The 27,308-nt window shown below is 37.5% G+C and overlaps 3 protein-coding genes across 7 annotated transcripts; 1 reads left to right on the top strand and 2 right to left on the bottom strand.

Moving 5' to 3' along the window:
• Positions 1–4,968: 4,968 nt before the first annotated feature.
• Positions 4,969–8,941, bottom strand: LOC113724891 (uncharacterized). Of its 3 annotated transcripts, none has more exons than XM_027247770.2 (4): positions 8,407–8,941; positions 6,572–7,069; positions 5,630–5,779; positions 4,969–5,354 (listed from the first exon to the last, which is right to left on the bottom strand). In XM_027247770.2, exons 1-4 carry the CDS (start codon positions 8,509–8,511, stop codon positions 5,208–5,210), a joined length of 900 nt encoding a protein of 299 aa, XP_027103571.2. In that variant the 5' UTR covers positions 8,512–8,941; the 3' UTR covers positions 4,969–5,207. The 3 variants fall into 3 exon arrangements, with proteins under 3 accessions (XP_027103571.2, XP_027103572.2, XP_071934119.1); XM_027247771.2 differs by having other exon boundaries at positions 4,969–5,314; positions 8,407–8,935; XM_072078018.1 differs by lacking the exon at positions 8,407–8,941 and adding an exon at positions 7,145–8,046.
• An 8,604-nt stretch (positions 8,942–17,545) lies between these two features.
• LOC113724890 (protein BOBBER 1) lies at positions 17,546–21,287 on the bottom strand. The gene is made up of 6 exons (XM_027247769.2): positions 20,734–21,287; positions 19,124–19,296; positions 18,954–19,002; positions 18,593–18,759; positions 17,884–17,967; positions 17,546–17,798 (listed from the first exon to the last, which is right to left on the bottom strand). The coding sequence occupies exons 1-6, from the start codon at positions 21,128–21,130 to the stop codon at positions 17,760–17,762; spliced, it is 909 nt and encodes a 302-aa protein (XP_027103570.2). The 5' UTR covers positions 21,131–21,287; the 3' UTR covers positions 17,546–17,759.
• Positions 21,288–24,788: 3,501 nt separating this feature from the next.
• Positions 24,789–27,308, top strand: LOC113729939 (GDSL esterase/lipase At4g10955-like). Of its 3 annotated transcripts, none has more exons than XM_027254288.2 (3): positions 24,789–25,017; positions 25,630–25,743; positions 26,123–27,308. In XM_027254288.2, exons 2-3 carry the CDS (start codon positions 25,682–25,684, stop codon positions 27,090–27,092), a joined length of 1,032 nt encoding a protein of 343 aa, XP_027110089.1. In that variant the 5' UTR covers positions 24,789–25,017; positions 25,630–25,681; the 3' UTR covers positions 27,093–27,308. The 3 variants fall into 3 exon arrangements, with proteins under 3 accessions (XP_027110089.1, XP_027110088.1, XP_071934118.1); XM_027254287.2 differs by having other exon boundaries at positions 25,627–25,743; XM_072078017.1 differs by having other exon boundaries at positions 24,789–25,743.

The following is a 27,308-nucleotide window of genomic DNA, read 5'->3' as shown; positions in this document are numbered from 1 at the left end:
GTATAAATTGTCGCGAATGAAGTGTAGGTAGCCTTCGTATACTCGAATTGAAATAATGATGCAATATTTTAATTTTCCTTTTCTTTTTGGAAAGATTTTCTCGTGAGAGCAAGGGGTGATATATATATATATATAGAGATAGATTTTGTGTATGTTAATGTACCTACTATGAGTCTGCTGCGGGTGCGGGAGATTGAAAAAGGGAAAAAAAAAACAGAAAAAGAAAAGAAAAGAATATGCGTGAGGAATGAGGATGACGGATTTGGGCCTGGAGTTGGTGCTGAAGAGAGAGGGAGGGGCTGACCGGCTGATGAGCTCATTTATAGTAGTATTAGTCTGACAAAAATTGTGGTATGTTGCGACTGAAGTGCCACGTTGGGGTGGGATTGAGACCAAATTCTGGTGCAGTGGCAAACATGGCTTGGGATTAACGTTAGACATGGTGGTGAGTTTGGTTGTGTTTATTTTCGGTTTTTGCAGAGGATGGCTTTGGTTTGCTCGAGAGCATGTTCCGAGGATGTTGGAGAATGGTCGTTAATGGAAGATAGATATTTGGATGCTTATTTTTTTTTTACAAATTCTTTTTTAACGATACCTCTTTTTTATTTTTATTTTTCCCGCTTCTCTTTCTCTCTCTTTTTTTTTTTTTTTGTTTGGGTTTTAACTTTTCTCCTTTATGGTGATAAACAACTTTGGCTTCTCTAGTTTCTTGAGATTTAATTGATGAACTTTTTATTCGTACAAGAAATAGGACATGAATCGATTGATTATGGAGTCGGGTAGATTGGATAATCCATTATGGTTGGATGGATCCCTCGTCGAATTTTGTCGAGAAACTCATCCTATCGGTCGTTTGGGTTTTTTTTTTTTTTTTTTTTTAGCGAGTCTTGAGTTTTTAGCTTTCTATGTTGAATAATTCGAGTTCTGTACGAGGATTAGAGCCGCCTGTTGGGTGCCAGTAGCCAAGAACATGGAGTAATTATTTCGACCATTTTCATTCATGTTGGAAAGAGGCACGGCTCTATGGTACGATGGATTCGAGTATTCTTCAGTCTTTTTCTTTGGGGCCGAAGGGTTTGGGCACCTATCTATCTGTCTTCAAGCATAGGATGGGATGCCGGAGTTGGTGTCTGCCGGTCTGAGAAAGAAATGGTGCCAAGTTGCCAGCCACCAGACTACTAGCTTCCATTATTGGACGACCAAGGCGAGGTAAAATCATCAATCTTTTTGATACTGCTGCTCGCAAATGAACGGAGCAAAAATATTTGATGTTGAATTACCCCCCGCCCCCCTCTTTTTTTCCTTCGATTTTGTTTTCTCGTGGATGGTCTCCTTTCGTTGGTCTAGAATACGAGCTTTGGCTGGGTTTCGATTTTGGAGCAGCATCGGAGGTGCTTTGGATAAATCTCTGTAGCGTTACAATTAATAATTTATTAGTATTTTTTTTTTTCCGGAGAAGCTCTGATTTTGTCTAATGGGGCGGAAATGGTTCGATTCGGCAGAGCCTCCTTAGTCGTCAGTGGGCTGGTAAATTGGCCATGGTGGCGGTCTACTACGGTAACAGCCAAGATTTATGCTGCACTAGAAATAAATAAAGAGATGATGTATTGAAGAAAGAGGAGGGGCCACCACCCGGACGGCTCTTCCGCTTTTGACCGGAGTTTTCTGTGGTTTGAGTCACTTGAGTACGAGTTTTAATAGTGCATGAGATTAAGTGGCTATTGACCAGGATGAATAATTACGTAATTTGTCGAGAAGGGATTTTTTTTTTTTTTTTTTTTTTGGATTTTGAGGGAGTAATTTCGATTTGTACTGTGGAGGATGATTTCTACAGAGGTCAGGTGAGGTAACTTGCAGATAATAAAATCCGTGGATGACACAAAGCAAGCAGCAGCCCCCAAATTGAATGGTGGCTAAAGTTGGGGTCTTTGGTTCTTGTTCTTGAATGCTGAACTGTACATCTGACGAATGGCCAGTTGTCATGTAGATTTGGCCAGGACTCAGAAATATAGTAGGGGATTCTGTCTCTTTGCTTAATCCATCCTTGCATTTTATTATTAATTTTTTGGAAAAAAATTTTTTTTTTTTTGTCGCAGAGGATGATAGTAGTAATATCTGATGACTCTGGCTTTTCATAATTGAGCCGGGACTGGGCGAAACTGCTTCTTCTTCCGTGGCTTGTCCTTTGTCAGTGCTGGACTAAATTCCTCTTGGTTGCAGAGAGAAATGACTGAGCAAAAGAACTGATTCTGGGCTGAAGCCTCTAAAAGGAGTACGAGAAGAAAGGTAAGCCGTAGAACGAAGCCGTACTTGGTAGATGTATTCCGGGATGCGGTGGTTACAGATAGATCGGCAGTAAAAGGATTTTGGAGGGTTGTACTTATTTTTATTTTTTATTTTTTTGGGAATTTTCGACTGCTTTTGAACGGGAGATTTGTGCAGCAGCCTTCAGACTAATGCAGAAAGCAGATGTTGTGGGATAATTTAAGTGTTCCATTTTCTTCTACTAATGGGTGGCTGGCTTAGTAGCAACGTGGTACTCCTACTTAGTAGTACTGTACTGCAAGGTCGTAGTAAAAGTTTCCGGAATACCCAGTTGCAGTTATGGTGAGGAAGTGAGGCCTGCCTGAGGCTGAGGCTGAGGCTGAGGGGTGAGAGACACAACCCAACAACCAAGCAGCCTGGCACTAAGAAAGATTACTGTGAAGAAAGAGTCGACGGGTTGAATTTATTATGCTTTGCATCCCTGAGGAGGTAACAACTAGTATAGACATTAGACACAGACTCTTTAAACAGAACTATAGAGGGGAGGCTCTTTAAACATGAAGGAGAGAGGAGGAAGGGGCAATGGTGAGTAATGAGAGAGGAGGCGAGGGGGGCGGTGGCCGCGATCGCGATTGTGGTGGGTAGAATAAGAAAGAGGTGGTAGGATTTTTTTTTTTTTTTTTTTTTGTTAAGTGTACTCGTGAGATATTTGGAGTGTTTTTGGGGTGTGTTGTTGTAGCATTTAGGTGAAAATTTGTATTTAGAGAAAAGTCTAAATCCAAACAGACCCCTTATTATTTATTTGGATAATGGATTATTTGAGATAATTTTTTGAAAAAAATATTATACTGCTTTTTTAATGTAATTTATATGAGATAAGAAAGTGATTGAAAAATATATTAATGATGTAAGCAAATAAATTTATGTTACTAATTCACTGTTTAAACAGACTCATTCATGACTGTAGACTGGTTCTTGGTAGAAGAATTATTATCTAGTCAATCTTGCATTTTAATGGTTTATTTTTGAATATGAATGGTACCGTTAACTTAAAATTTTTTAAAAAAATGAAAAAATTTAGATAAGAAAAAGATTAACTAGAAATTTTTAGGGAGAGTGATAGGTTGGATAGTATAAGGGGAAGGAATGTAATTGATAGGTTTGAGGTGCTAAGAGGAAGGAAGAGTGACAAGGGGAAGGAAGAGTGATAGGTCTTAAGTTCGAGTCTTTGCACCTAAAAAAAAAGAGAGAGAGAGAAAATACTCCAGCGTTTAGAAATTGGTTAATCGGTAAAGATACATGTACTTGATGTCCCGCCCAAGAGAGAGACCCAAGTCCTAGTAGCCCGGCTAAATGGTATGCTTTGTTTGGATTGTGATTTTTCGTCGGAAAATTACGTCGTTTTCCGTTATCACATTTTCCAATTACCTTTTTTCCTCACATACATCAAATCGCTACAGTAATTTTTCCATGAAAAATCATGAAAAATGCAATCCAAACACAACTGCTAACATCTTTTTTGGAACAAGTAAATGTAGTGCCATGTCTAGGGGGCTAAATATTTTGGAAAGTGATAGTATTCACATACCCAACTTTGATATCCACACACATTTACCATGGTAATTTTTTGTTGTCTCTTAAGCCAATTTAAGATAGTTACATTTTTCCGTATATGTTTTGTAATGCAACTCCCAACGGAAATTCACTTTAGTTATCCGGGAACGAATCTTCCTTGGTGACTTAGAGACTCGTAAACCAACATCGGGCTTGAAAATTTGAACCTTGAGGTGGGATGCCAAATTGCCAATGCCATCGAGGAGGACAAAGAGGAGCAAAACATTTTACAAAAAGGGTTCCAACCCTTTTTTTTTTTTTTGCTTTGAGCACTGAGTATTCGAGACTAATTGGAATTCGACTTGTGGAGCACCTGCAATAGTCTTAAATCAATTAGTACGAGTGTAAACGAGTCGAATCGAATTTTAATCTAATCGAGTCGAATCTCAATTTAATTTTACGAAACTCGAGCTCAAGCTCGACGAGTTCAAATATCAAGCTCGAACTTAAAAAATAAAATAAAATAATTATTTTATTTTATTTTTAAAAATAAATAAAATAATAATTTTTCTTAATAAAATATTTAAAATATATAAGTAATTTTATTATTAAAATAAAAAATAAAAATATGCATATATATATATATATATATATAAAATCGAGCTCGTGAGTTTACGAGTTTAATATTTTTAAATTCGAGATTGATTTGATTAATTTGAACTCAACTCGAGTTCGATATTGACCGAGATTGAGCCGAGTCGTACTCGACCCGACCCACTCGCGATCGGCTCACGAATGTATCGATTTGTTTGCAGCCCTATCAATGATGCAACCACGTCCAGACCAGTGACAAATGTTTTAGAGCCTTTGGCTCTCTTCTGTACCCAAAAGAAGGGGGGAAATTTTCCAAGGAAAAATTACTGGTGCATTTTTTTTTTTAATCAGAGAAACGTAAAAAAGAATTCATAATCTCCTACACGACCGGACCACACAAAATAAAAATTCCGTAAAAAAGTAACCCAACCTCCTGCAGTCAAAAGAATCCAAGCCTCAAACTTTTCCAGAGGGCGTAGCAGAAATACGGACACTCTTCCGAAAAGGCTTTCCAATAAGGAGGGAAAAGCTCGCACAGCTTTAAAAGAAGGACCGTTGATTTATAAATAACTTTATTGATTTTTTATTCAACAAACTCTATATACAGCTTCAATAGGATATTTCACCTTCGGAAGAGATCACCTCAGTTTACAAACATTTTAGGATCCAACTGTTCCTGCTTCCCCATACATTATCTAACACCAGCTACTAAAATATTACAACGAATCTCCTCATAGCTTCATCAGGTCTCTAACTACTAAACTGCTACCTTTCTACACTTTTTTCTTAGTTTGTCATGTATTAACAGCTATTGCTTCTTGGAAGAATCTGTTTCTTCCGTTTTTGCAAATCTTCCACGGATCCTTGGCTGACTGTCTGCCAAAGCTTTCCTGCAAGCGTACTGGAGTACAAAAATCATGAGCGCACTCCACATTAATTATCTGTACAAGACATAGTGTGATGGAGGAAACTCAAATGTCAAACTTTTCAAAGACGGATTAGGATGAATTGAAAATGCCTAAACTAGGCCTCAAAACTGCGGATGACATCCAAGTTTTTTTCCTCCCCCCTGACAAATACAATCCAAAAGAAGGCGTATAGCAGAAGACGCATCTGATTTGAACGCTTTGCAGCTGATGATACCCATCCAAGTCAATTGCTAGTAGTAGCACAGACATTAATTGGAATACAACAGTCAAATTTATTTGCAACTTACCTTTATTTTTCTCCCAAAGTTCCTCTTTGTCCTCTTATTCCTGTATCTAGAGAGCTTTTCCTGGCGATCTTCAGATGTGCAACTGGTAATGATTGGTGGTTGTTGTCCCGCTGGAGAATGGAATAGGTTTATGCTGCCATTACCAAGAGTCTGTCATAAAAACTCAGTATCAATGACCCAGCCCCATCCTGCTGAAAAGGCGAGAAACATCTAAACATTTCTCAGTTTGTAGACTACACCATGGAAGCAATGCATGCGTGGGGAGCAATCATAAGCAGAATTCAAGTGGAGTAGTTTCATTAGTGCCATTTCTAGGTGGACCGGATAATCTAGACAAGTACCATTTTAGCCAGCCATACCAGGTCCAACACACAAATTTGCTTCTAAATAGCACAGGTCTGGTGATTTCTTATACACATTTGTGTCAAAGATGAAGGGCAAAGAGTATGGCTGTGGTGGTCAAGGAATTAATGTAGGGTTAACAGCAGCCAAAATTTCAAAATGTAAATTACAGACCATATGTTGAACGAATCAGCCTCCAGGTACTATATGAGCAAAATAAAAAATGAGGCCATTGATGCAGTTACTGCTTGAGTAAAGCACCCTCACTTGGCCAGCAGGAATCAAATAACTATAAAACAGCAATAATAACAACGCAAGACTAATAGATGAAGGTCTTGAATCAGCCAGTCTTAAATAACCAATGCCAGGACAATTAAATTGCTATGCGTGCAAATTATGCTTCTAATGCCCTACTTGATTCATTACGTTAAGATTATGTTCCCATCCCATTTCGAAGTGTGGACGACCTTATTTACCTTCTTTGCCAAGAAGAACATCCTAGACATCCTCACTCACTCCAACTGGATTGAATATCGGGGAAATTTTGATATGATCAATACTGGAAGGAAGACACTATGGAAAAGAGTAATTAAACTTGACCTTTATGTCTCCTTCACTGTATGCTCTTCGCATACCATAGACAGCCCCCAGGTCCAATCCAGGAAAATCAAGGAAATTAGGCCTCATTGGAGCACCATGAATCCATTGCATTGAGCTTAGACACCCTGAACTAACACTTTTCTGGAATGATCCTTGAGAAAGAAAATCTCCGCCTGCAATCAACTTTTCTGCAGGAACTTTGACATCCAGAACTTCAGAGAATGTTGCTTCTGTAGCTTCTTTTGCTAAAATGTCCTTCTTGCACTCGTAAAAAACCTCACTGAGAAGTTGTCCATTATCTATTGATGATTCAATATCCGACACCTTGAGGTCTTGAGAAGCAATAACATCTCCACCACAAGAGATCATTGAAATTGCAGCTGCCACTGGATCAAGGCCCATAACTGGCTCTTCAATTATGGGTTCTGGAGCCTTAAATAGATCGCCTTCTGCCCCAAGGTCATACTCTGAGATCGAGGATGACTGAATCAGGTTACCCTGCATCAGAATTCATAATCAGAAATTCAGGAGAGACATATGGGAAGCAAGAAGTACCAAGATCATTGGAGAAACCGTTTGTATCAACCCTGTGCTGGACAGGTATTTTGGAGATGTCGACTGCTCGATAGATAATACCATTTTTTGAAGGAAAAGCTATGGTGGCAACTACCAGCCAGCTTATGACCAAATATTGGTTACTAGACCTGTAAAACTAATTAATACAAAACTGCAGAGAATACGAGCGTCTATAACTCCTTGTTGCTGTCAGTTGCCTATTTAAAAGAGAACTGAGTTGATGTTATTATTCTCCTAGATCTTTCTCTCAACAAGCAAATGCCATGTAGTTGACTTCAACACCCTAAAATGAAAAAAGAATCTCAGCCTCCAAGCACTCAAAAGGTGTATGAAGTACAAAATCTTCCAACGCTCAGCAAGTAATAAGTTCAGTGTGACTTTTCCAAAGGAACAAAGATAAATAACTAAAGACACTGGAAAAATAATGAAAAGGGGTAGCTTTTAGCTTTTGCTTTTTCTCCAACTTTTGCTTCTTTTCGTTTATATAAAGTGCGGTTAAAAGTAAATCCTGAACAACAAGGAGGCATCAGAATAGTTGAAAATAGTTAAGAAAGAGAAGCCGACGGGGAGTGAAACAGTGGCCAATAAGGTCTTTTTAAGGGGAAGAAAAGGGAGAGGAGTATGGAGCACGGAACTTCTGATTGTGATACATTGCATTCCTTTTCTTCCATATTTACAGATCCAGCACACAAAAGAGGACTTAAACTCTTTCTATATATGTACTTTCTATTACTCCACCACCGTTTCTAAAAGAATACAAAATAAGCAATTCTTTCGAACTGAAAGAATCCAATTTTTAAGCCTTTCTTCAACGAGTTCAAGCATCCCATCAACTTACTTGGTCACTCACAAGTCCCAGATGATACAATTGGACATTTTAATCGACTGACAGGCAAAAACTGTGTTAACCAAGATTGGGTTTTTGCACACCTCGTCCCCTCCCCCCCCCCCAACCCAACCCAAAAAACCCCCAAATTTTGCGCCAGGTAAACGATGTCGCGAAAGTAACTAAAACAAAATTTTGCACCAAATAAACAGAATATTGTGAAAATAAATAAAAATCATTGTTTAAATTGCCAAAAAAAAACCCAGAAAGAGCTTAATTTTACCTCATTTACATAAATAAGAAGCCATGGATAAAGGGGCTAGAAAGGCAAGCGGTATAGAGCCCCATTTCAACCCAGAACCAAAGTTTAATAAGCAAGAAAAAATGTAAATTCAGTAAACCAAGAAGCCAAGGAAAGGGCAGAAATGGATACCGCTAAAACATTGGGTTTCTGAGCAAAATAGAAGTCTGGAAGCTGCTGAACTTCTTGAGGGTAGCTCTGACAGTAAGGGAACATCATCCCAGTCTCTGCGTACATTTGTTTGCTTTCCCACCTCTTTGTAGATTGTTGAGAAAAATTAGTGGTCTGCTATCACAACTTTTGTGTCTCCCTGTCCGATATGCATAATTTTGATAGAGGAGAGCACTAATGGGGGAAGAGGCCCTTCTTATAGATGTCAAACGAGCAAGAGTAAAAAACAGAGCAGTGCAAAGGAGAGCAGCTGCTGCAGAGAGAGACAGCCGTAATGAAGACAGAGAAAGTGAGGGCCTGAAAAAGAATCTCCTTTTGGTTGGTTCTTGGGGTCTTCATTAGGTGAGAGAATTTAATCAGGTACTTCGCATATGGCTCCACCCTCCATCCCTTTATTTTCTTTTCTTCTTATTTTCTTCTTATGTTCTAGGGGAGGGATGGGCCAAGTGACAGGGGGAAAGCGGGCGTAAGTGAGGATAGCGAACTATATTCAGACCTCTCACTTCAAAAATGTCTAATATTTTGGGACGATGCTAAATAGGGATTATCCTTCTTATATACTTAGAACTCCTATAGGTTGTATTTTTTGAAGAGTTTTTTTTTAGTCATTAACGCTATAATACATTTTTTAGATGTATATGTAAAATTAAGAAAAAAAGAAAGTAGTTAAAATATGTATTATGAGAATATTCTCAATAAATTCAAAAAAAAATTGTAGAAAAGAAGCAATTCAAACAAAGCCCTAGATTTGGTTTTGTACATTATCTACATGTAGCAAGTAATAGAAATGGGGTGCTTCTAAATTCACATGTTATAGGTCTTAGTGAAAATTGTAGCATGATTGATGCAACTATTGGGAGGCATAACGAGGGCGTGTTTGATAAAATCGAACCCTATCACTTATTGTTTTGAGTAAGTTTTGTCTAAACAATTTAGAGTCACTTAATTAATTAAAATATTATACTTTTGGTTATCAAACACGTCTGGAAAATATTAAAGTCTAAATCTATTAAATTTAAGTACTAACTTGAGTTATCAAATAGGGATTAGTTTGAATGTGTATGAATTTAAACCGAACCAAAACAAAAAGATTCCCTTTTATTTGAATATCGAATAAAGGACACCTATTTCGAAAAATGAGGGCATACATTACATGCCCTCCAATATAGTTCAACACCTTAATTTTTAAACACAGCAATGACTTGCATCATTAGCATTGATGAACTTGCCATTAGTACTTAAATGTGTACGGTATGTAGATTTCATAAGGCTTAGGATGCATTCAACAGTTTATGAATGCATATATACCTAAGGTACATTTCGTTTCCTTAGTGATGTAATATGATCTTGATGTAATAATATCGGATGACAGAGTAGCATGAAAAGGTTTTGCTTAAATTAAGGGCTAGAAGGTTGTCAAGATCATTTAAATTGAAAAAACAAAAAGTTAGAAACTTGTCAAGGTCATTGTGGTGTGTCAATCTAACCCGACCCGAGGGATTAAATTAAAAAATTGATAAAATAATCTGACACTTGACCTAATTGAGGAGATTAATGGGGGTGTGGTCTGTGGTTTCCTCAAGTAAACAAGGAGGATGGAATGGACTTTTAAGTAAATGTGACCAAACTTCACAAATGAGCCCTACAACCATTTGTCATTATTAGAACTTTGTCTTTGTATTCGATTCTATATAAGAATGAAAAATAGATGAAAAGATGGGGCACTGTTGCAAAAGCTAGAGGGACATCAACATCGGTTTACTATATGCAGCGACCCCATCACTCCTATCATGCTCAATATTATAGTATGTGTTGGGATTTTGCATTAATTTTCTAGGGGTTAATGTACATGCACAGATTAATGCACCAAACTAAGGTGTCATACGTGCATTATTATTTCTTTGTGATTGTTTTTTCCTTTAAGAGGCTTGTCTCAGTCATGTGCAAGTGCAAACTTTGATATTTGTTGGTCCATCAATACAGATCTCACACTGACAACAGAGAAAAGGTTGAATAAATTTTTTACGATAAAGCGATTGAACCAACTTGTACGGACAAATATATTTCTGACATTGAACCGCGGCTTCTCAAGGGAAAGAAGCCGCACACCTCTGTGGATGCGGAAGCAAACCACCGTAATCTGTTCAGCCGGGGCTCTAAAGCCCAGCACAACATGAAGTTTCAACTTAATTCTTGCAATGAACATCGAACTACAAATGAATCAAATTATGCGAAGTTGCCCGACCGAAACTAAATACAACCCTGAGGAGTTCAGGTTCATAATCACACGTATAAACTGTTAAATAAGAATTGGTCCAGGTGAATTTACGCCCAAGCCAGCTATCTTCTTCATCAACCAAGAGTTTGTTAGGGTTACTCTTCACAACAAATTTCGTGTAACTACGCATAAAAAACAGAGTGGTCAGCAGTTTTAACCAAGCATTAATTACATTACATATACTACTATAATATAAGAGCGTGGCGGTGGCGGTGGCGGTGGCGGGGGAAGTAGCTAGCTACCCTGTACATATGATGAACTGAGTTCGCTGTTTTTTTGCGTCAGTCAAATAACCAATCAATCAAGCTCCCGCTGTCGCCCAAGAAAAGAGAAAAAAATAGGAAATAAGGAAACAACTCGAACACCCAAAAAAAATCAAAAAAATGTTACTGAGGAGTTACGTCATGGAGGATGCAATCATTGCACAGCACTCATTTATTATTCTTAAAAGTGAAAAGAAAAAGAAAAAAGAAATTCAAAGAATAAAATTATACAGTTTTATATTATTATTATTATTACCCCCTTCGTCCCATTTTGATAGTTCTAGTTTTTTTTTTCACCAAGTTTAAGAAAAAGTAGTTAATTTTGTTGAAAAAATAATTTTCCTAGAATACCCTTATGTTAATTAAAGTTGGCTTTTCATATATCAATATATATGTTTTGAAAAATCTAAATGTATTAAATGTATCTAAATGTATTAAATCTAACAATCTATATTAAATAAGATAGTTTATAGTAATAACAACTTACATTAAATAAGGATATTTTAGAGAAATTAAAAGACAACTACATTTCTCAATTGAAAAATGGACTGCAATTTGGACCAGATAAAAAAGAAAAATAATACTATTAAAGTGGGACGGAGGGAGTATTACCAATGAAATTAAGACAGGGATAGAGATGCTGTGCTCCAGCTGGATGAAAACATGTTCATGCTCAAACGTGTAGAATCCTTGCGTAGTAGCATTTGCATTTTACAGTTTTACACACCACGTACCATGAAAAGAAGGAAGAAAATGCACGTACCTTGAAAATGTGAATGGTTCAAAGTTTAGCAGTAGCATGGTGCTTGCTTGCTGCCTGCATCAACCACACTTTTGTCGTTTTCCGAGCATAACAAAAGAGCCCCATGCACTCCTATTCACTCTCTATTTGTTGGTTTTAACTTTTAATTAAAGAAAGCACTCTAACACAGAGCAAAACACAGAATTTGCAGGCAACATGCGAATAATAAAAAAGTGTCAAATTTCTCCTCCATGCCAAAAAGAAAGAAGTGAAAAAACACACAATTAATATCCTTAAATAGTAAAAACCCACCGAGGGATTCCAGATACGGAAGTAGAAGACAGTAGTATGACGAAATCAGAGTGTGAAGAATGAATGAATGGTGAAGAATATGGAGACTGGCGGAGGGGGCATCGGGATCGGCTGTAAAGTGCGGGGAAAAGGCGGAAGGAATTTCAAACATGATTAAAAGCTCCTCCAATAGACAAGAAGAGACTTGAAGGGTGGAGTATATGCCCACTTTTGGTCTACGAAATAAATGTCGGGAGCTAAAAATGTGCACTTTGGAATGGCTCCACGACGGGAGATGGGTATTTTTACAAACCTTAAATTCCCACATTAGGAAAAAAAAAAAACGAAATAAGTACTTTTCAGCGTTACAACCAGCTTCAGATCTACCTACTCATCATCTGTAGATGAACACTTTATACGGTTCGTCGTGTCGAAATTTCCTTGTGTCCTATCTACAGCATTTGGCACCCAACTCCACTAAGCAGCCGAACAAGTGCAGGAAAAACATACTACTACTATAGCACTATCGAACTGGCTACGTGCATGCGTGATACGAGATTTGCCATCCCATATTTGTCAATTACAATTATATGCCTCTTAAGTTAAAGCGGAATGCTCCTTGAGGTTGGCTCGAATGATTTCGGGACAGTCTAGTTAGATTTCGAGATCGTGTGTTCGAATCACCTCTTTATCGCTCATTTATTTTTGAAGGGAGGGCAGAATGTACAGGCATCAGAAGATTAATCTAATAAAATTGGGATACTCTCCGACTTATGAGCCACAGCTCAAAATGTAGGTGATCTCGTTGATATTTTAGGAAAGGAAAATCTTAAAGAAAAATATATGACATATATATATATAATCTAAATTACGGTTCAACTTCTGATTTTCAAATGTTCGTATATTTGTGTTTAAATAAAATAAATACTACATAGATTATACTATGCATGCAACCCCACTTTTGGAATGCAATCAGTGTGTGTATATATATGTATAGATTATATGTATATATAGACACACAAAAGGGCGCGTTCGAACTTGTGATGATGGAAGTCTAGTTGTATATGTACTAATTACTACATACTTTTCGGTTCGAGAAGGGAAGGGTCAAACATCTCCGAGCAACAGTAACAGATGAGGTCCATTATTGCTTCTTGATCGATCATTGCCCATTTGATCAGGTCTATATATGTTGCAGTTGAACAGCTTCATCAAGTAGAGATTGGGGGGGCCGTGCGTATAGTGACGCAGATTGCAGGGCATGGGTAAAGCAGGATTGCAGATTTGAAAGAGACGGCGTCTTTTTTTGGCCAGCAGATAGAAAAAGAAAAAGGAAAGGGAAAACAGCTGGAGAGGATTGTAGTATAGTGGACTGTTGTCGTTCTCAACGGAAGAGTAAATGGTTATTGGAGTTTGATTGGAATTATTATGGGACCTGGAAATGTTGTCTTTGTATGGACCCGAAATAGATTGATCTTTTTGTTCTTTGTGAGAGCAAAAGCAAAAGTAAAGATAAAAGAGGAGGAGAGGGTACAACAGCACAAAGCGCGGCATCAGTTATAACCTGAAGCTGACAAATGCGTGAGAGCGACTGCTTTATTCGGGACAACAAGGGCGCGTGCTTGACAGTTGACAGCCCCCCTTTACGGCCTGGCTGAATCATTGTCCGGTGCAATTTGATTTTTGTTTTGTATTACTGCACAATTTGCATCACATTATTAATAAGTATTTGTTTGGATAGAGTAAATAATTATTGTAGCATTTTTTTATAATATGATGAATGTGAGATAAAAATAATGCTGCCGATGTTTTCTACGGCAGTAGTAGACGATGAAGTTGACCAGTTCTGATTCTTTGTACTGTGAAAAAATCATGAGTAAAACCTCCTATTAATTGAACTTTGTCTTTCTAAATTCAGTTTTGGAGGACTAAATTTCATGAGATTTTTTGAAAGTAAACTTGCCTTTGGAAGTTTAATTTGGGACTAACAAACCTTGCTAATCAAGTGTCTCAAAATTGTTAGGTGGTTTTTGACTTTTAGGAAAATCAATTTAATGTTCTTGACTCTTCAGAGAAAGAAAGGCCCGTGGAAGTCCCAAATAAATTCCAGTTAGATGCATATTTTGAATGAGTATTACCGAGTATATTTCAAATTAGACACAATTCCATCATATTTTACATACCCCATTCCTTGGGTCCATATTATATTTGGGTATGGATGCCCGTTGGCTCTTGAGACTTTTTGCCAACTCCAGTTATCAACAAATGAGGGAGGAGAGCCAAAACAAAACGAGGGGAAATTCTTTCCCAACACGATACTTAGAACCTTTTCTTCTTTTTTTTTGTTTTTTTTGGGGGGGGGGGGGGGGGTTGGGTGTTGCGTGTGTGTGTGTGTGTGTGGGGTGTGTTGTTGTTCTAGCAAATAAAACCTATATATATATATATATATATATAGAGAGAGAGAGAGAGAGAGAGAGATGCATGTAAGTTTGGAATAAAGTGGAGGTGGAAGTGTGGAGCTTCTCATGTCATTGCGTGCAGTGCGCGTTCGATCGTGCTCCAACAGAAAAGCTACTCAACCAGGATGCTACTGGACATGTAGGGCCGCGCCACCACCGGGAGAGGGAGGAGGGCAAAGCGTCATGTGTCGTCCCCAACAACCCTCCTTAGCATCATCGTTTTATTCTAGAAGCTTGTACTGCTACCCAACTAATTCACACATCCTGCAATATTTTTAAAAGCATATTATTATTTATTGAGTGAATTGGAGTTTTAGAGGCTGAAATAAAAGTGCAAATTATCAAATTCCCATCATGATGAACGAATGGTTTTCGAGCGAGAAGAAAGATCATCGTCATCCTTCGGCCTCTTTTCAAAGCAAAGATCAATTGTTTGTATTTTTTATATTAAAAAAAAAACAAAAAGAATTGTTTGCGTGTTCAGTGAACAGCCTGAGACCTTTTCGCAATTTGCTCGCTTCGAATGCTTCCAGTACCGACATGTCGCTTTCAAGTTGATTTCAAAATTATCAAAATGCCCCTTCCTCTTTTGTCTTTTCTGCCTTGTCTTTTTCCTGCTGTGTAACGCCTGATCTGAATGAGCTGCGCGTACGCTGTACTGCCGCAATTGTTTGTACTGCCAACTTATATATTACATTAATTAATTAATTAATTAAAGGGACATTTACAACAAAATTTCCCAAGGAAGGGCCCAAAAAAAAAAAAAATTTAGGTTCAGAAAGAAGGGAAAGGTATGAATAAGTGGCATTGCCACGTAGGAGGTATTTGGCCACTTGGGCGCTGGTGTGGAGATGGAATCGGAATTATTTAGATTCTTTCCACAAGAGGAAAGGGAAAGCAAGAAATACATACACTGTCCCTAGACCATAGCCATGGGTGGTGGCACGTCGATTGCCCATTTTGCACCGTGGCTGCGTGTTTTTGTGAGTGTACAATTTGGATTTTACGTTCGACCTTTTTTTGTGCAAGGAAGGACCATGCCTGCCCACATGTCAGCTTGTTTTCGATTCATTGATGCCCAATTGGCCGCTATTATGATATCCCCTTGTGCCGTGCTTACTAATACTATGCATTTTAAATCTTACCAATGTTTTTAAATTAATTTTTACTACACTGATAATGTACACGCTGTCAGCGTTGAATGAATGATAAATATGTAAAATTTGAATCTAAAATTCAACTTTTACACATATATCATAAATTTAATGATGATAGTGTACGTAAAATTTACTCTTTTTTTTTTAATCTGTCTCGTCTCAGATAGGTTGCTATTTTCTCAGTATTAATAAAGCGGAACTGTATTTGCATCATCGCGTTCCTTTGACTCATCGTCTGCTTCCCTCAATCCAGAAGCGAGTCAATTTTGAAACGCAAGTGAAATTGATTGGTGCTACAGATTTCCGAAACTAAAATCGAACTCAACTTCAGTGAGTTTTGACTTCCGTTTGATAGAATGACTGCGGGAAATGTACGCGCTTTTTTATATATATATATTTTTTGCGGGTTTCCATCAACGTTAAGCAGTAATAATATATTAGTGAACTCTAGTATCCATAATTAATGCTGAGCACTGCTGCTAAATATGATTATACTGTTGAATTCATTTTCCCCGCATCAGAATTGATGTGCGAAAACAAGATGGGTAGGTGTATCACATGTTAGGTTCATCGTGTTAATGATAATTCCATGCACTCAATTACGAGTCGCTTTCCTCATATTTCTTTATTTTCATGAAGTTTTGGGTCGTTTTCTGAATTATTAATTGTTTGAGACTAGGAAAGTAACTTGTCTGTTTCAATTATTCAAGCCTAATGGGCCAGAAAGTGTCTCGCCGCAAGAATAAAACCAGCGGACAGCCACCGGAACTGGGAAGCCGTTCCGTCCTTTTGTTAACTTCGGGCTGTCAAACTGAAACAACTCAACTGAAGGAGACAGTACAATTGGTCCAGTTGCTACGTGTTGTGCATTTACGATTGAATTGTGGTTGTCTTCAATTACTATTGAGTTGATGCACAAGGACAAAATTACGTATAGCAAACAAATGCAAGTATGCATTATTGTACCCACGTACAATGTACAACAAATCAATGCATAATCGTACGAAAATTCCAATTGTGTTTATACCTTTCTCCATTACCATCATTGATGAAGTAATTTTTTCCATCTATTTCTTTTTGTTTTCAGATTTGCCGTAAAATATGCGTGTGGTTAATAGGATGACACGTGGCAACAATGAAAAGAATCGATTGAGGTGACCTGGGTCGTCTTCCTCGTCGAGAAGCGTCCCGGGGACCCCTGCTGATGCACGACTCAAGAAGTTCACCGCCGCACGCACATTCTGAAGTGCTATCGTAGTTTTATGGGAAAAAAAAAATGTACATTCCCTTTCAACCATCAGCGAGTGGGATATCGGACAATGTTGGTTGTCCGCTACTCCGTTGCCTTTTCGTTGAAAGGAGCATGTGAGGGTGACACAGGTGGCCTTCACCTCTCCTATTTCCCTGTTTCCCGCCCACCGGATGGGAGTTGTGGTAACATCATCGGGTCACGGACTGCTTGAAGTGAAACATGGCTTGTCCTGGCTTGCTTCTTGCTTCTTTACAGATTTCTACCTCCACTCCACTCCAAGAATAGACGCACAATTCCCTTTTCAATTTTTCAGCTTAATACTTCTACAATGGTTCTCCTCAAAATGTCGTTGGCTTTCCTCAAACCAAAAAAAAAGAAAAGAAAGAGATCCTGTTGCCTTTGTACCCACTACCCAATCACCAATATTACTCCGCTTTTTTAAGTTAATACAATACTAGCTGATTCAAAGGTTGCAGTCAACTCCGGGCGGACTTCTCTCATGATACCAGTTCCGTACAACCCCACGGTCAGAAATCCACAGCTTAAATGGAATGCGGCAGGGAGTCCCTTCAAGAGGTGACTCGAATTACCCATTCACAGTGCATCATGTGTCTCAGTGATTCACGAACTTCCGCATACATCCATCAGACAAAACACATCAACATAGCTTGCCGTACTACATAAAATTAATGTACTTAAAAAGGCACTGTGTTACATTTTAGTTGACAATGAAATTGAACAGCCATGTCAAGGACACAATACATCCAGGTGTCAGCCCAAACCATAGCTACACGCAGCCCACAAAAGAGAAGCATCATATAACTGCTTTTACCACCAAAAATATTTGCAAGAGGGGGTTCAGGCTTACAAACTTATGATATCTTTGCTCTAGAGAAGTCCATTTCTGGATGCTGCACAAATGCAAATACATACTGATGTCAGTAAAACAATAATTTCACTAAAGTTACCAGACATGCAAAGTTCTAAGTATTTTACCTCAGCCATAAATTTCTTCAGTATCTCCTGTTTCTGCATCTCATCACTTGTAGGAAGGCCCATGGACTTCTGTCTCTGGTCAAACTGTGCCATGCAAAATAAGTAATTACAATAATCAGTAACTGGACAAATCCTGGAGTGAAAAAGGAAGAAAGAGGGGGGGGGGGGATTATCAGATAAAGGCTCCCCAGAGATAGAGTAGCCAGGAATGAGTGCCGCTAGATCAGGCGTTGCATGGCAACCATCCATCTCATGATATCACTCCCAACTGGCCCACATTTATTCCACTAATCTGATTCAATCAAGAGGTCTGCAGCCCATGCGGCACAGTCACATGTAGACATCCCCTTGCATCGCTTTGTCTGCCTAAGTTCTAGAGTCTTTACTTTTTCTCCAATTTCCAAAGTCAATTATAGATAATATACACATATTTTGCTTCCCTAAACTGAATGTAAAATCAGACCCAGATATTTCTTGCACTAGTGTTAAGGAGAAAATAAGTTTAATTTCATGAACAGCTTAGGCCAAGTTACAAGGTTTCAGATCCTATCTGGGTGTCATTTCAACTATGAATCAGAAAATTTTTCAGGTACACAAACTTAACAGCCTAGTATCAGCAGCAGATTTTTGTCTAAACACACATTCTGTCGTTGATACGCATAGCTTATAATGGGATAACAACAAATATATCAGATTGTCAAAAACCAACCATCATCTTCTCCACAGTTGATCGTGTTTCTGGGTCCAAGTCTGATAATTTGCTATTCTCAGGCTCCACTTTCTGAGTATCAACTTCAGGGCTCCCTTTCACCAGACACTTCCACCACTCCATCTGGTTCTGTTTGCTTAGGCATATAGAGACAAATCTCTGATCCTCTGCAAAAAGTCAAATTAACATGTAGTTAATGCATGAAACTCATTTAACCTAATAGATGAAGACAATTTCTGTTTGCATCATAGAACAATTTCTGTTTGAAGACAATTTCTCTATTCATAAGATACTGATACCCACTACGAACAGCAAAGATTATAGATTGATAGACACACATGATAACCACGCATAAACTTACCTAAGCTCCAAATGGAATCGTCGACCCTGATTGGCTGATAAAGTTCACCCTGCAAAGATCAGTAGAGGTAGCCCAATACTTTTAAAAGGTGCTTGGCATTAAGGTGGAACATTCCAAGTTTAACGTAAAAGGAGCAAAAATAAACCTTTTTGTAACCAAAATATACGTACATCAATTATGGGAGGCTGACCCTTCAGCCCAAATTTAAGATGGTTCTTCTTTATCTCACATGCAATGAACCTTGATTTTGTTCCTGGAGGGACAGGAATATTTACATTGACCTCCTGGAGTGTCTGGGTCCAAGAATAATTATCCAGATCAAGGCCATTGCCTTTGTTGGGAGCTGCTTTTTTTTGGGGTGGGGGGAAAAAAAGTGGTCAACAATAACGCATAATAACTGTGGATGATCCTGATAATAAGTATGTTACAATCACAAGCCAACAACTACAGGCCCATAACAGTGTGAACAGTCTAAAGACAACTAGTAGCCCTTCACCAAACATACAGCGGAACTTGACTGGAAAACCAGAAAATGCACACATTTCCCAATAAAAGGCTGAACAGATGGGTAAGAAGTCTAGGATTACGCGAGTCCTAAACCTCACTACTAAAAAGAGAAAGAACTGTTCGATTCCACAGACAGGATAAAATAATATAACACACAACAATAGAACAGGCCAGAACCTAATAAGATAGTTTACTTAACCCTGTGAATTATGACTCCAATGAGAACATTTTAGCATTAACGATTGATTCATGTATGATATTAGCAAGCTCAAGTACAAGCTCAAATCAATGTAAATGTAGGTTGAGCTAAATTTAAGATTGGAACTGCATGCAGTTTTATTCAAACCGAAAACTCGTGACTCAGGGTTGAACAATTTCCCATTTGACATATTCTTGAGGCAAAAGGAATTTGGTAAATTACAAGTCATAAAACTATAAATTACAGGCAAAAGATAATAGGTGAAATGAGTTAACAGGCAAAAACTTATATCGCATCAAACTCAAATTCAGGCCTAGTCACAATACAACTTGGTTTGGTTCGTTTCTAAATAAGGACTTGATCTGAACATAATCAATCAGTAAACTTCTCTTAAGAAAGTTTATACAGCTTAAGTAGGTTAGGCAACTGTCTAACGTATGCTGGGTACATACTTTCTTTTCCTGATCAATGAAAATATGACTTTTGCTTTTGAAAAAGAAAAAAAAAGAAAAAAGAAGCAGTTAACTTGCCAAAATAGTATTTCACAAGTTTCAGTGAATGAAAATCAACAAGCAAAAAAACCATGCAGTTGTTGTAAATTATGACTTATTTTTCTCTATGGCTAATACAAAGACAAACGACAAAGCAGTTCTAAAAAGTAAAAAAAAAAAAAAGGTGCAACTAGGTGTTACACTTAAATAGTGCTAAAATTTTACACGAGAAGGACAACACTCACAGCATTCATTTTCTCATCCAAATTCAAACAATAGTCCCTAACACAAACAGCGCAACTAGTTGTAACACTAAAATGCTGAATTTTACACCAAAACAGCAAACATTAACAGTAATCAGTTTTCGTTTCCACATTCAAGCTCCACTACCCCCACAAACACCTAAATGCACGACAGGGAAACGTTAAGAAAACCAAGCAAAGGCTGCATCAAACTTTATATACAATATTAACAAGCAACCAAAATTACACAGAAGGAATAGCACTTTAGACCAATCAGTTTATCGAGAGATCTCAACTGGAGAGATGATGACCCCCAAAAAAAAAAAAAGAAAAAGAAATACCTCGAGCTCCCTTGTCATCATCTTTTGCGTCCTCCTTGGCCTCGCTAATCATCTGACTCTCCACTTCCACGTCCTTGACTTCTTCCTTAACCACCGCCTGAGGCATGTCTTCCTTGATTTTCTTTTCAGCATTACCATTAACTGGAGCCGCCTTTTCTTTCCTCTTCCTCTCCTCGGCCTCCACCTTATCCTTCACCTGACGCACCACCGCGTTCACATCTTTCACCAAAGAATCGCTCTTGAAAAGATCGGACTCCTTCGCCAAGAACTCCAACGCCGCCTCCAGAAACCCCAACGGATTTGACGGATCAAGAACGGCGTTAAAAGGCTTTACCGATGATGAAGAAGATATCGGCTTCTGTTGATCTTCTTCTTCGTAATCGGAGAGTATCGCCATTTGATCGATTGAATATTTGTTGAAGCTGATGTTAGGGTTTATGAGATTTCGGTGGGTTTTGGATTTTAAGCGGAGAATGACTTGGCTCAGCTGAAGAGTTAAAGAAAACGCTCTCTACAGTCCACCCATTCGAGAATTCCAGAACACCTTTATTTGTAAAAACGTCCTCGAGAAGTTTCAGATTTAAAGACGTGCCCTCCACTACATTTGCGGCTTTCCTATATGACTTTTGTTGTATATAAAAAAACAAAAAAAAAACTGACTGTAAATAGTACCCAACACCAGCGGTATTAATTGGATCTGCTTTATGCAGTTATAACATTTGAACTAGGGTTGCAAACGAGCCGAGTCGAGTTGGGTTTTGAGGTAATCGAGCCGAGTCTCGACTGAATTTTACCAAGTTCGAGCTCGACGAGCCGGCAATTTTCAAGCTCGAGCTCGACTCGAATCAAGTCGAGCCGAGCTCGAGTTCGAAAAAAATAAAAAATAATTATTTTTTAAAAAAATAAATAAAATAATAATTTTTCTTTATAAATAATAAAATATTAAGGATATATACGTAATTTTACTATGAAAATAAAAAATAAAAAAATATATATATGATGTACGTAATTTTATTATTAAATAAAAATAATATATATATATATACTCAAGCTAATGAGCTTAATATTCTGAGTTCGAGTTTGACTCGAGCTCGACTCGAACTTGACTCAAGCAGCCGCTCGCGCGGCTTGATTTCCTTTGCGGCCCTAATTTGAACCTTCCCCTTTTCGAACCAAAAACAAGAAAAGAAAAAGCAATTGTCTTATTACGTTGACTTCTAAATAAATTTTTCAATTCTAATGGCAAACGGGGTTGTTTGGATGAGTGATTATCTGAAAAAAAAAAAGATTTTATATTATAGATATATTTTCTATTCACTTTTTTACATCAGAGAAATCAAATCATTCAAAAATTAAAATATTATTATAAATCATTTCTGAATAATTCATTTACCTTATTTTTTATTTATATTAATACTACGTGGTGCCAATTAATGCAGCATTTCATACCTTCTTTGTATCTTTAGACGAAATATTTTTACTGCACTTAGCTTTTTAATACCAAAAAAAAAACTTTATCCATATCAAATGAGTTGGTATCAAGCAACATTTTTTCCCTTTCCCGTATCACCTAACCTATTTCATCCCGACATCAAGAAAATTAAATTAATTTTAAATAGTAACTGCTTTTTATTTTAAGTATAGGTAAAATGTTTGCCTATTTCTTCTAGACCTATATAGTTTACTTTTCCAATTTATTTGATAAACTAAAAGAAACTTGCTACGTTGTCAATATGAGCCTTAGCTGATATTGACCGGCTAACAATTTATTTTAAAAACTCATCTCTTTCTCTTATATTGTTCAAACTAATACAATTACCCATAGTTTAGATTCCTTTTTTACAACTTAAATGCATAGTCACGTTTACGAATAATTTAACTTTAATTAACCTCTTTGGATTCCTATTGTTCAAAAAATTAAAAGAAATAGACAAAATGAATGTTCAGTGTACACTAATTAACAAATAAAATTTATGAAAGAGAAGTTTTTGATTATTTACATTTATAATTTAAAAAAAATACTTGTAAGATAGGAAATATATATATATATTTTTGGAATACGTTACTTTTTGGAAAGTCCAAAAGAATGTTCCTTCATAGGTCTTAATAATGCATGCATCAATTTATAATATATTTAAAGGTATTATAAAATAAAAAACCAATCTAAAGTTTTCAATATAGAAGGCAGTATTGTAACTTTAAATTATTACGTGGATATATTAGCCATTTAATCCAGTTCACAAAATAAATACCAAATTCTGTGAAACTTATTTTGGAGTGCTGGAATCATGTCTATCGAAACAATTCACTGAACTTTTTAGTTTCTTTTTTAACACAAATGGAAGGATTCGAATCTTGAAACTCTTAGTTATACTTTAACCCTTATAATATTCGACCCATTCTTTCCTACCAAACCTTATTGTGGCTATCGAGGAATAATAGGTAATTCATTCGGCTCCCAAACTTGGTCTTTGATAATAAAGTCACCGTAATCTCGTAATGTTTTGTAGCAGGACACCATTATTGGTTGCATTACATATCATAACAGATCTCAGCATCAGTTTTGAAATTGAACCAGTTTGATAGTAGATATGAGGGAACAAACATACACAAATATCTATAGACCTATCTGAATTTATTTCATATTTGGGTCTATTTCGGCAGATCTCATCATCTTTATTGGACCTTACAACTGTTGATTAGTAGATCTGACGATTGCAACATGCACAGAGTAGGCTGCAGCTATTTATTCTACGATGGAATGATTTTAAAATTTATGGTACTTTTTAGATCTGTTCTTAATTTCCCAGGTCTTATGTATTTGTTAAATTACAGATCTACAGTTTTAGTGCATGTGTTATCGGTCATTAGAACAGCAATGTATATCAATTGTTCTGGACGATTTCCAGTAATCCGTTAATGAAATATGTTTTATTATAAAAAAATATAATCGTATATTCTTATTAATAATCACATCTTTATTCTTAAAATCAGAAAATAAATTGTAGAGGTTTTGAGGGCCGCCATTTAGCTTCCAGGTACTAACTTCGAATCCTCACATCTCAATATGTGTAGATAATTGCGTATATTTTTAAAACAAGTTTCTTTTTTCCAATTGTCCGTCCCAATTTTATGATACTACAATGTATACACCAATACAATAACTGTACACACAATGATAATAACACTCTAAATTTCAATAAATTTTGATATTTTTTTAAAAACCATGTCCTATGATCAATTTCATTCATCCAATTTTAAATTAAATTAATTCTTACCATTAATTGCAGCCTAGAATCCAAACTTCGATTATAGGATCCAGCAGTAAAGAAAAGAAATAAGAAAAGAAGAGGATAGATCCATCATGGACGGAGGAGGAGTAGAAATATAAAAGAATGTACAACTTGGCCGATGGATGGATCTCAGAAAGGTCGCTTTCCGCTGCGCCTCTGCAAGTTTCCCAAACTGCAGACGCATTGACTTTTGATTTTATTTTATTTTTTATTGATAGACTTACACTACCCCTATGCAAAAGGAAGGGGGCCGGAAATGTCCATAAACAATTCGGAGAAAACTGTACTATTATCGGATCAAATGGATGTATTACATTGGACTTTGATTTTTTGTTTTTTTGTCAAACAAGATAAACATACATTACTTTATATTAAGGAGAGGGAGGACCTGAAGAGCTCTAAGGATAATTCGGAGGAAATTGAACCATTATCGATCTAACATGTGCGTAATCCAAACGGATGTCTAAGGATAATTCGGAGGAAATTGAACCATTATCGATCTAACATGTGCGTAATCCAAACGGATGTCTAAGGATAATTCAGAGGAAATTGAACCATTATCGATCTAACATGTGCGTAATCCAAATGGATGTCTACGCATCTGCTTAAATTTTAAAATAGAGTTAAGAAAATTTGACCTGTCAACTTACGTAAAAATTTAAAACTATTTTGGTGCCAACTATTCGAATTCGAGAGTTGCTGGTTAGACGCATTGACTTTTGATCGTCCTCTTAAAATATAACGCCAACTTGTGCACCGCTGCGACATTCGTGTTGTTGTCTACCTTTCTTCTCCTTCCTGCTCTTCCCCGTGTCTAATTCCCTTCCGGCTTCCATGAAAATATCTTGAAGCACCTATCGCTCATCAGTATCTCTCTTTCCCACACAAAACCTACCTACATTGGTTGTTTGTAGGTATTATATGCACCTCGGAAACGACTTTGCCAGCGTCAATCAACCAACTGTAAGCAGAGGCTTTCAGTTGACCTGTGGTAATTGGATTGATCTTCACATATTTTTTCTCAAGTTTTTAAAACTAATTAGGGTTTTGTTTCGTTTATCACTTTATCGAATGCTACGCCATCGATTCTAATGTTACGTGGTACGTGCTTGTTACTGTTTACTTTTGTATTTCTGCTACGATGTTTATTGATTTCTTAATTTAACTGCGGAATGATGATTGTTATGAACACATGATATGAGGAGCTTTGAAAACGGAAAAGGGACATATGAAGTGCTAGAGGGCCAACAGATGCGATTATTATAGCTGACCTAATATTAGCGGAGATAAGACTACTGTTTTTTAAGTTGGATTTTGTGGACGAATGAAATTCATTCAAATAAAATTCCGACTGCCCACTAGTAGTATGTAACATTCCATGTTTCTGTTCAGTTCCTACTTCCTCAAAAATTGCATTTTAGTAGATTTTTGTGTGAAGACTGTGAAGTATTTAAAACATATTTCAATTTCCCGTGATACTTATAATTTGTCTAGAGCCTGTGAAGCATGACAAGAAGACTGTAATACGAACCTTTCTGAATTATGCAGCTGGTATATTCACTTTCTTTCTCTTTTCTTCTTCCCCTTTTTCACATTTTAGCAGAGTCATATCCCAGAATATCAGGAGGAAAAGAAGGAAGGGGCAGTTTCAACTAATGGCCTCTGACAGGGAGATTTTTAGTCTTTCAGGACCACTGAAGTTAACTGTGATCGATTGGTATGGCCATCCTTGTTAATAATTTGTTCGTTTAACTCGTTAGGTTTGCCTATGAGTTCAAACTCAAATGATGCGCGCAACTTTTCTATGGCTGGACTGGATATAGTTCTAATAGGATCTTTAAGAACCAGCAATCATTTGGAAGATGATTAACCTTTCAAATATCAACCATTAGGATGCGTTGTTGTCAGTATTCAAGGATCTGCTTTTCTGCCAACTAATAGCCTTCTATATATCTCATGATCAGAAGCAAGAAAATTTTGTGAGTTGTACAACTCACGAAATGATTTTCTGTCTACGGTGGATCAGTTCAGAGTCTTCTGTTATCCGCTCTTTGTGCAGTCAATTGTCCCTGAGAATAAAATTTGATGTCTTGCAGGACAAATGCCCATCATAGGAGGTCCATTGCGGCTAGCTTGGTTCAGGGCGTCTACATTCTTGAACGTGATCGGCAGGAGAACCGGCAAAGCGCAAATGCTCTTGCTTCTCCTTGGTGGGAATTCTTTAATTTCCAGCTAGTCCACGTGCTTGTGGATCCTGATGATCTGTCGTTCTTTGGCTCCATTTACGAACTGAGACTACCTCATTCCTCTTGCAACTATTTGGCTCAAACTCCTCCCAGATACGTCGTTGCTTTCAGAGGCACAATCACTAAACCAGGCAGCAGGTCACAGGATCTCAAGTTGGATCTCCAGTTCATGAAAAACAAACTTCAGCACAGCTCCCGTTTCCACCTTGGGTTGCAAGCTGTTCAGAACATTGTTTCTAAAGCTGGAGGTGCCAATATCTGGTTAGCTGGTCACTCTTTGGGCTCAGCAATAGCGTTACTTGTTGGAAGGAATATGGTTAAGTTGGGTTATCATCTTGAAACATACCTGTTCAATCCACCTTTCGCTTCTCTTCCACTCGAAAAGATAAAGAATGAGAAGTTGAAGCATGGCGCCCGCATTGCAGTGAGTGTCATCACTGCTGGGCTTGCAGCTGCAGTGAAGCTTAACAGCCAAATGCCACATCAGGACGATGAATTTCGTGTTTTGTCTGCTTGGATACCGTACTTGTTTGTCAATCCATCGGATCCTATTTGCTCCGAATATATTGGGTATTTTACACACAGGGAGAAGATGATGACAATTGCCGGTGGCAAAATTGGAAGGATTGCAGCACAGAACTCCATTGCGAGTATCATATCCACTGCTAGGGGGAATAAGAGCGAAGCATGTCATCTCCTTCCTTCTGCATATGTAACGACTAATCTCTGCACTTGTCAGGATTTTAAGCAAGCTCATGGAATTCACCAATGGTGGAGCCCGGATCTTCATCTCGAGTACAAGCTGCATCAGTACAGATGAAATTTGTTGATTTTGAAGGAAACGACAGACAACTCCTTTTGGGGAACCCGAGTCAAAAGACTAGCGTGTGCTTTGTCACGTTCATCTTGGGATTTGTTTGTCCAAAATTCATTTGTTCATTGTTTTCCCAGTCCGCTTAGGCTGGCCAAACTCGTACCTTGAATTAATTGTAAGATTTCCCCCTTGATTCAAACGACATCATCCATTCTTGAACTA

The sequence above is a fragment of the Coffea arabica genome, chromosome 2e (assembly GCF_036785885.1).
Source record: "Coffea arabica cultivar ET-39 chromosome 2e, Coffea Arabica ET-39 HiFi, whole genome shotgun sequence".
Taxonomy (NCBI): domain Eukaryota; kingdom Viridiplantae; phylum Streptophyta; class Magnoliopsida; order Gentianales; family Rubiaceae; genus Coffea; species Coffea arabica.
Note: the sequence above shows the minus strand (reverse complement) of the source record. Positions and strands in the feature narration are given on the sequence as shown.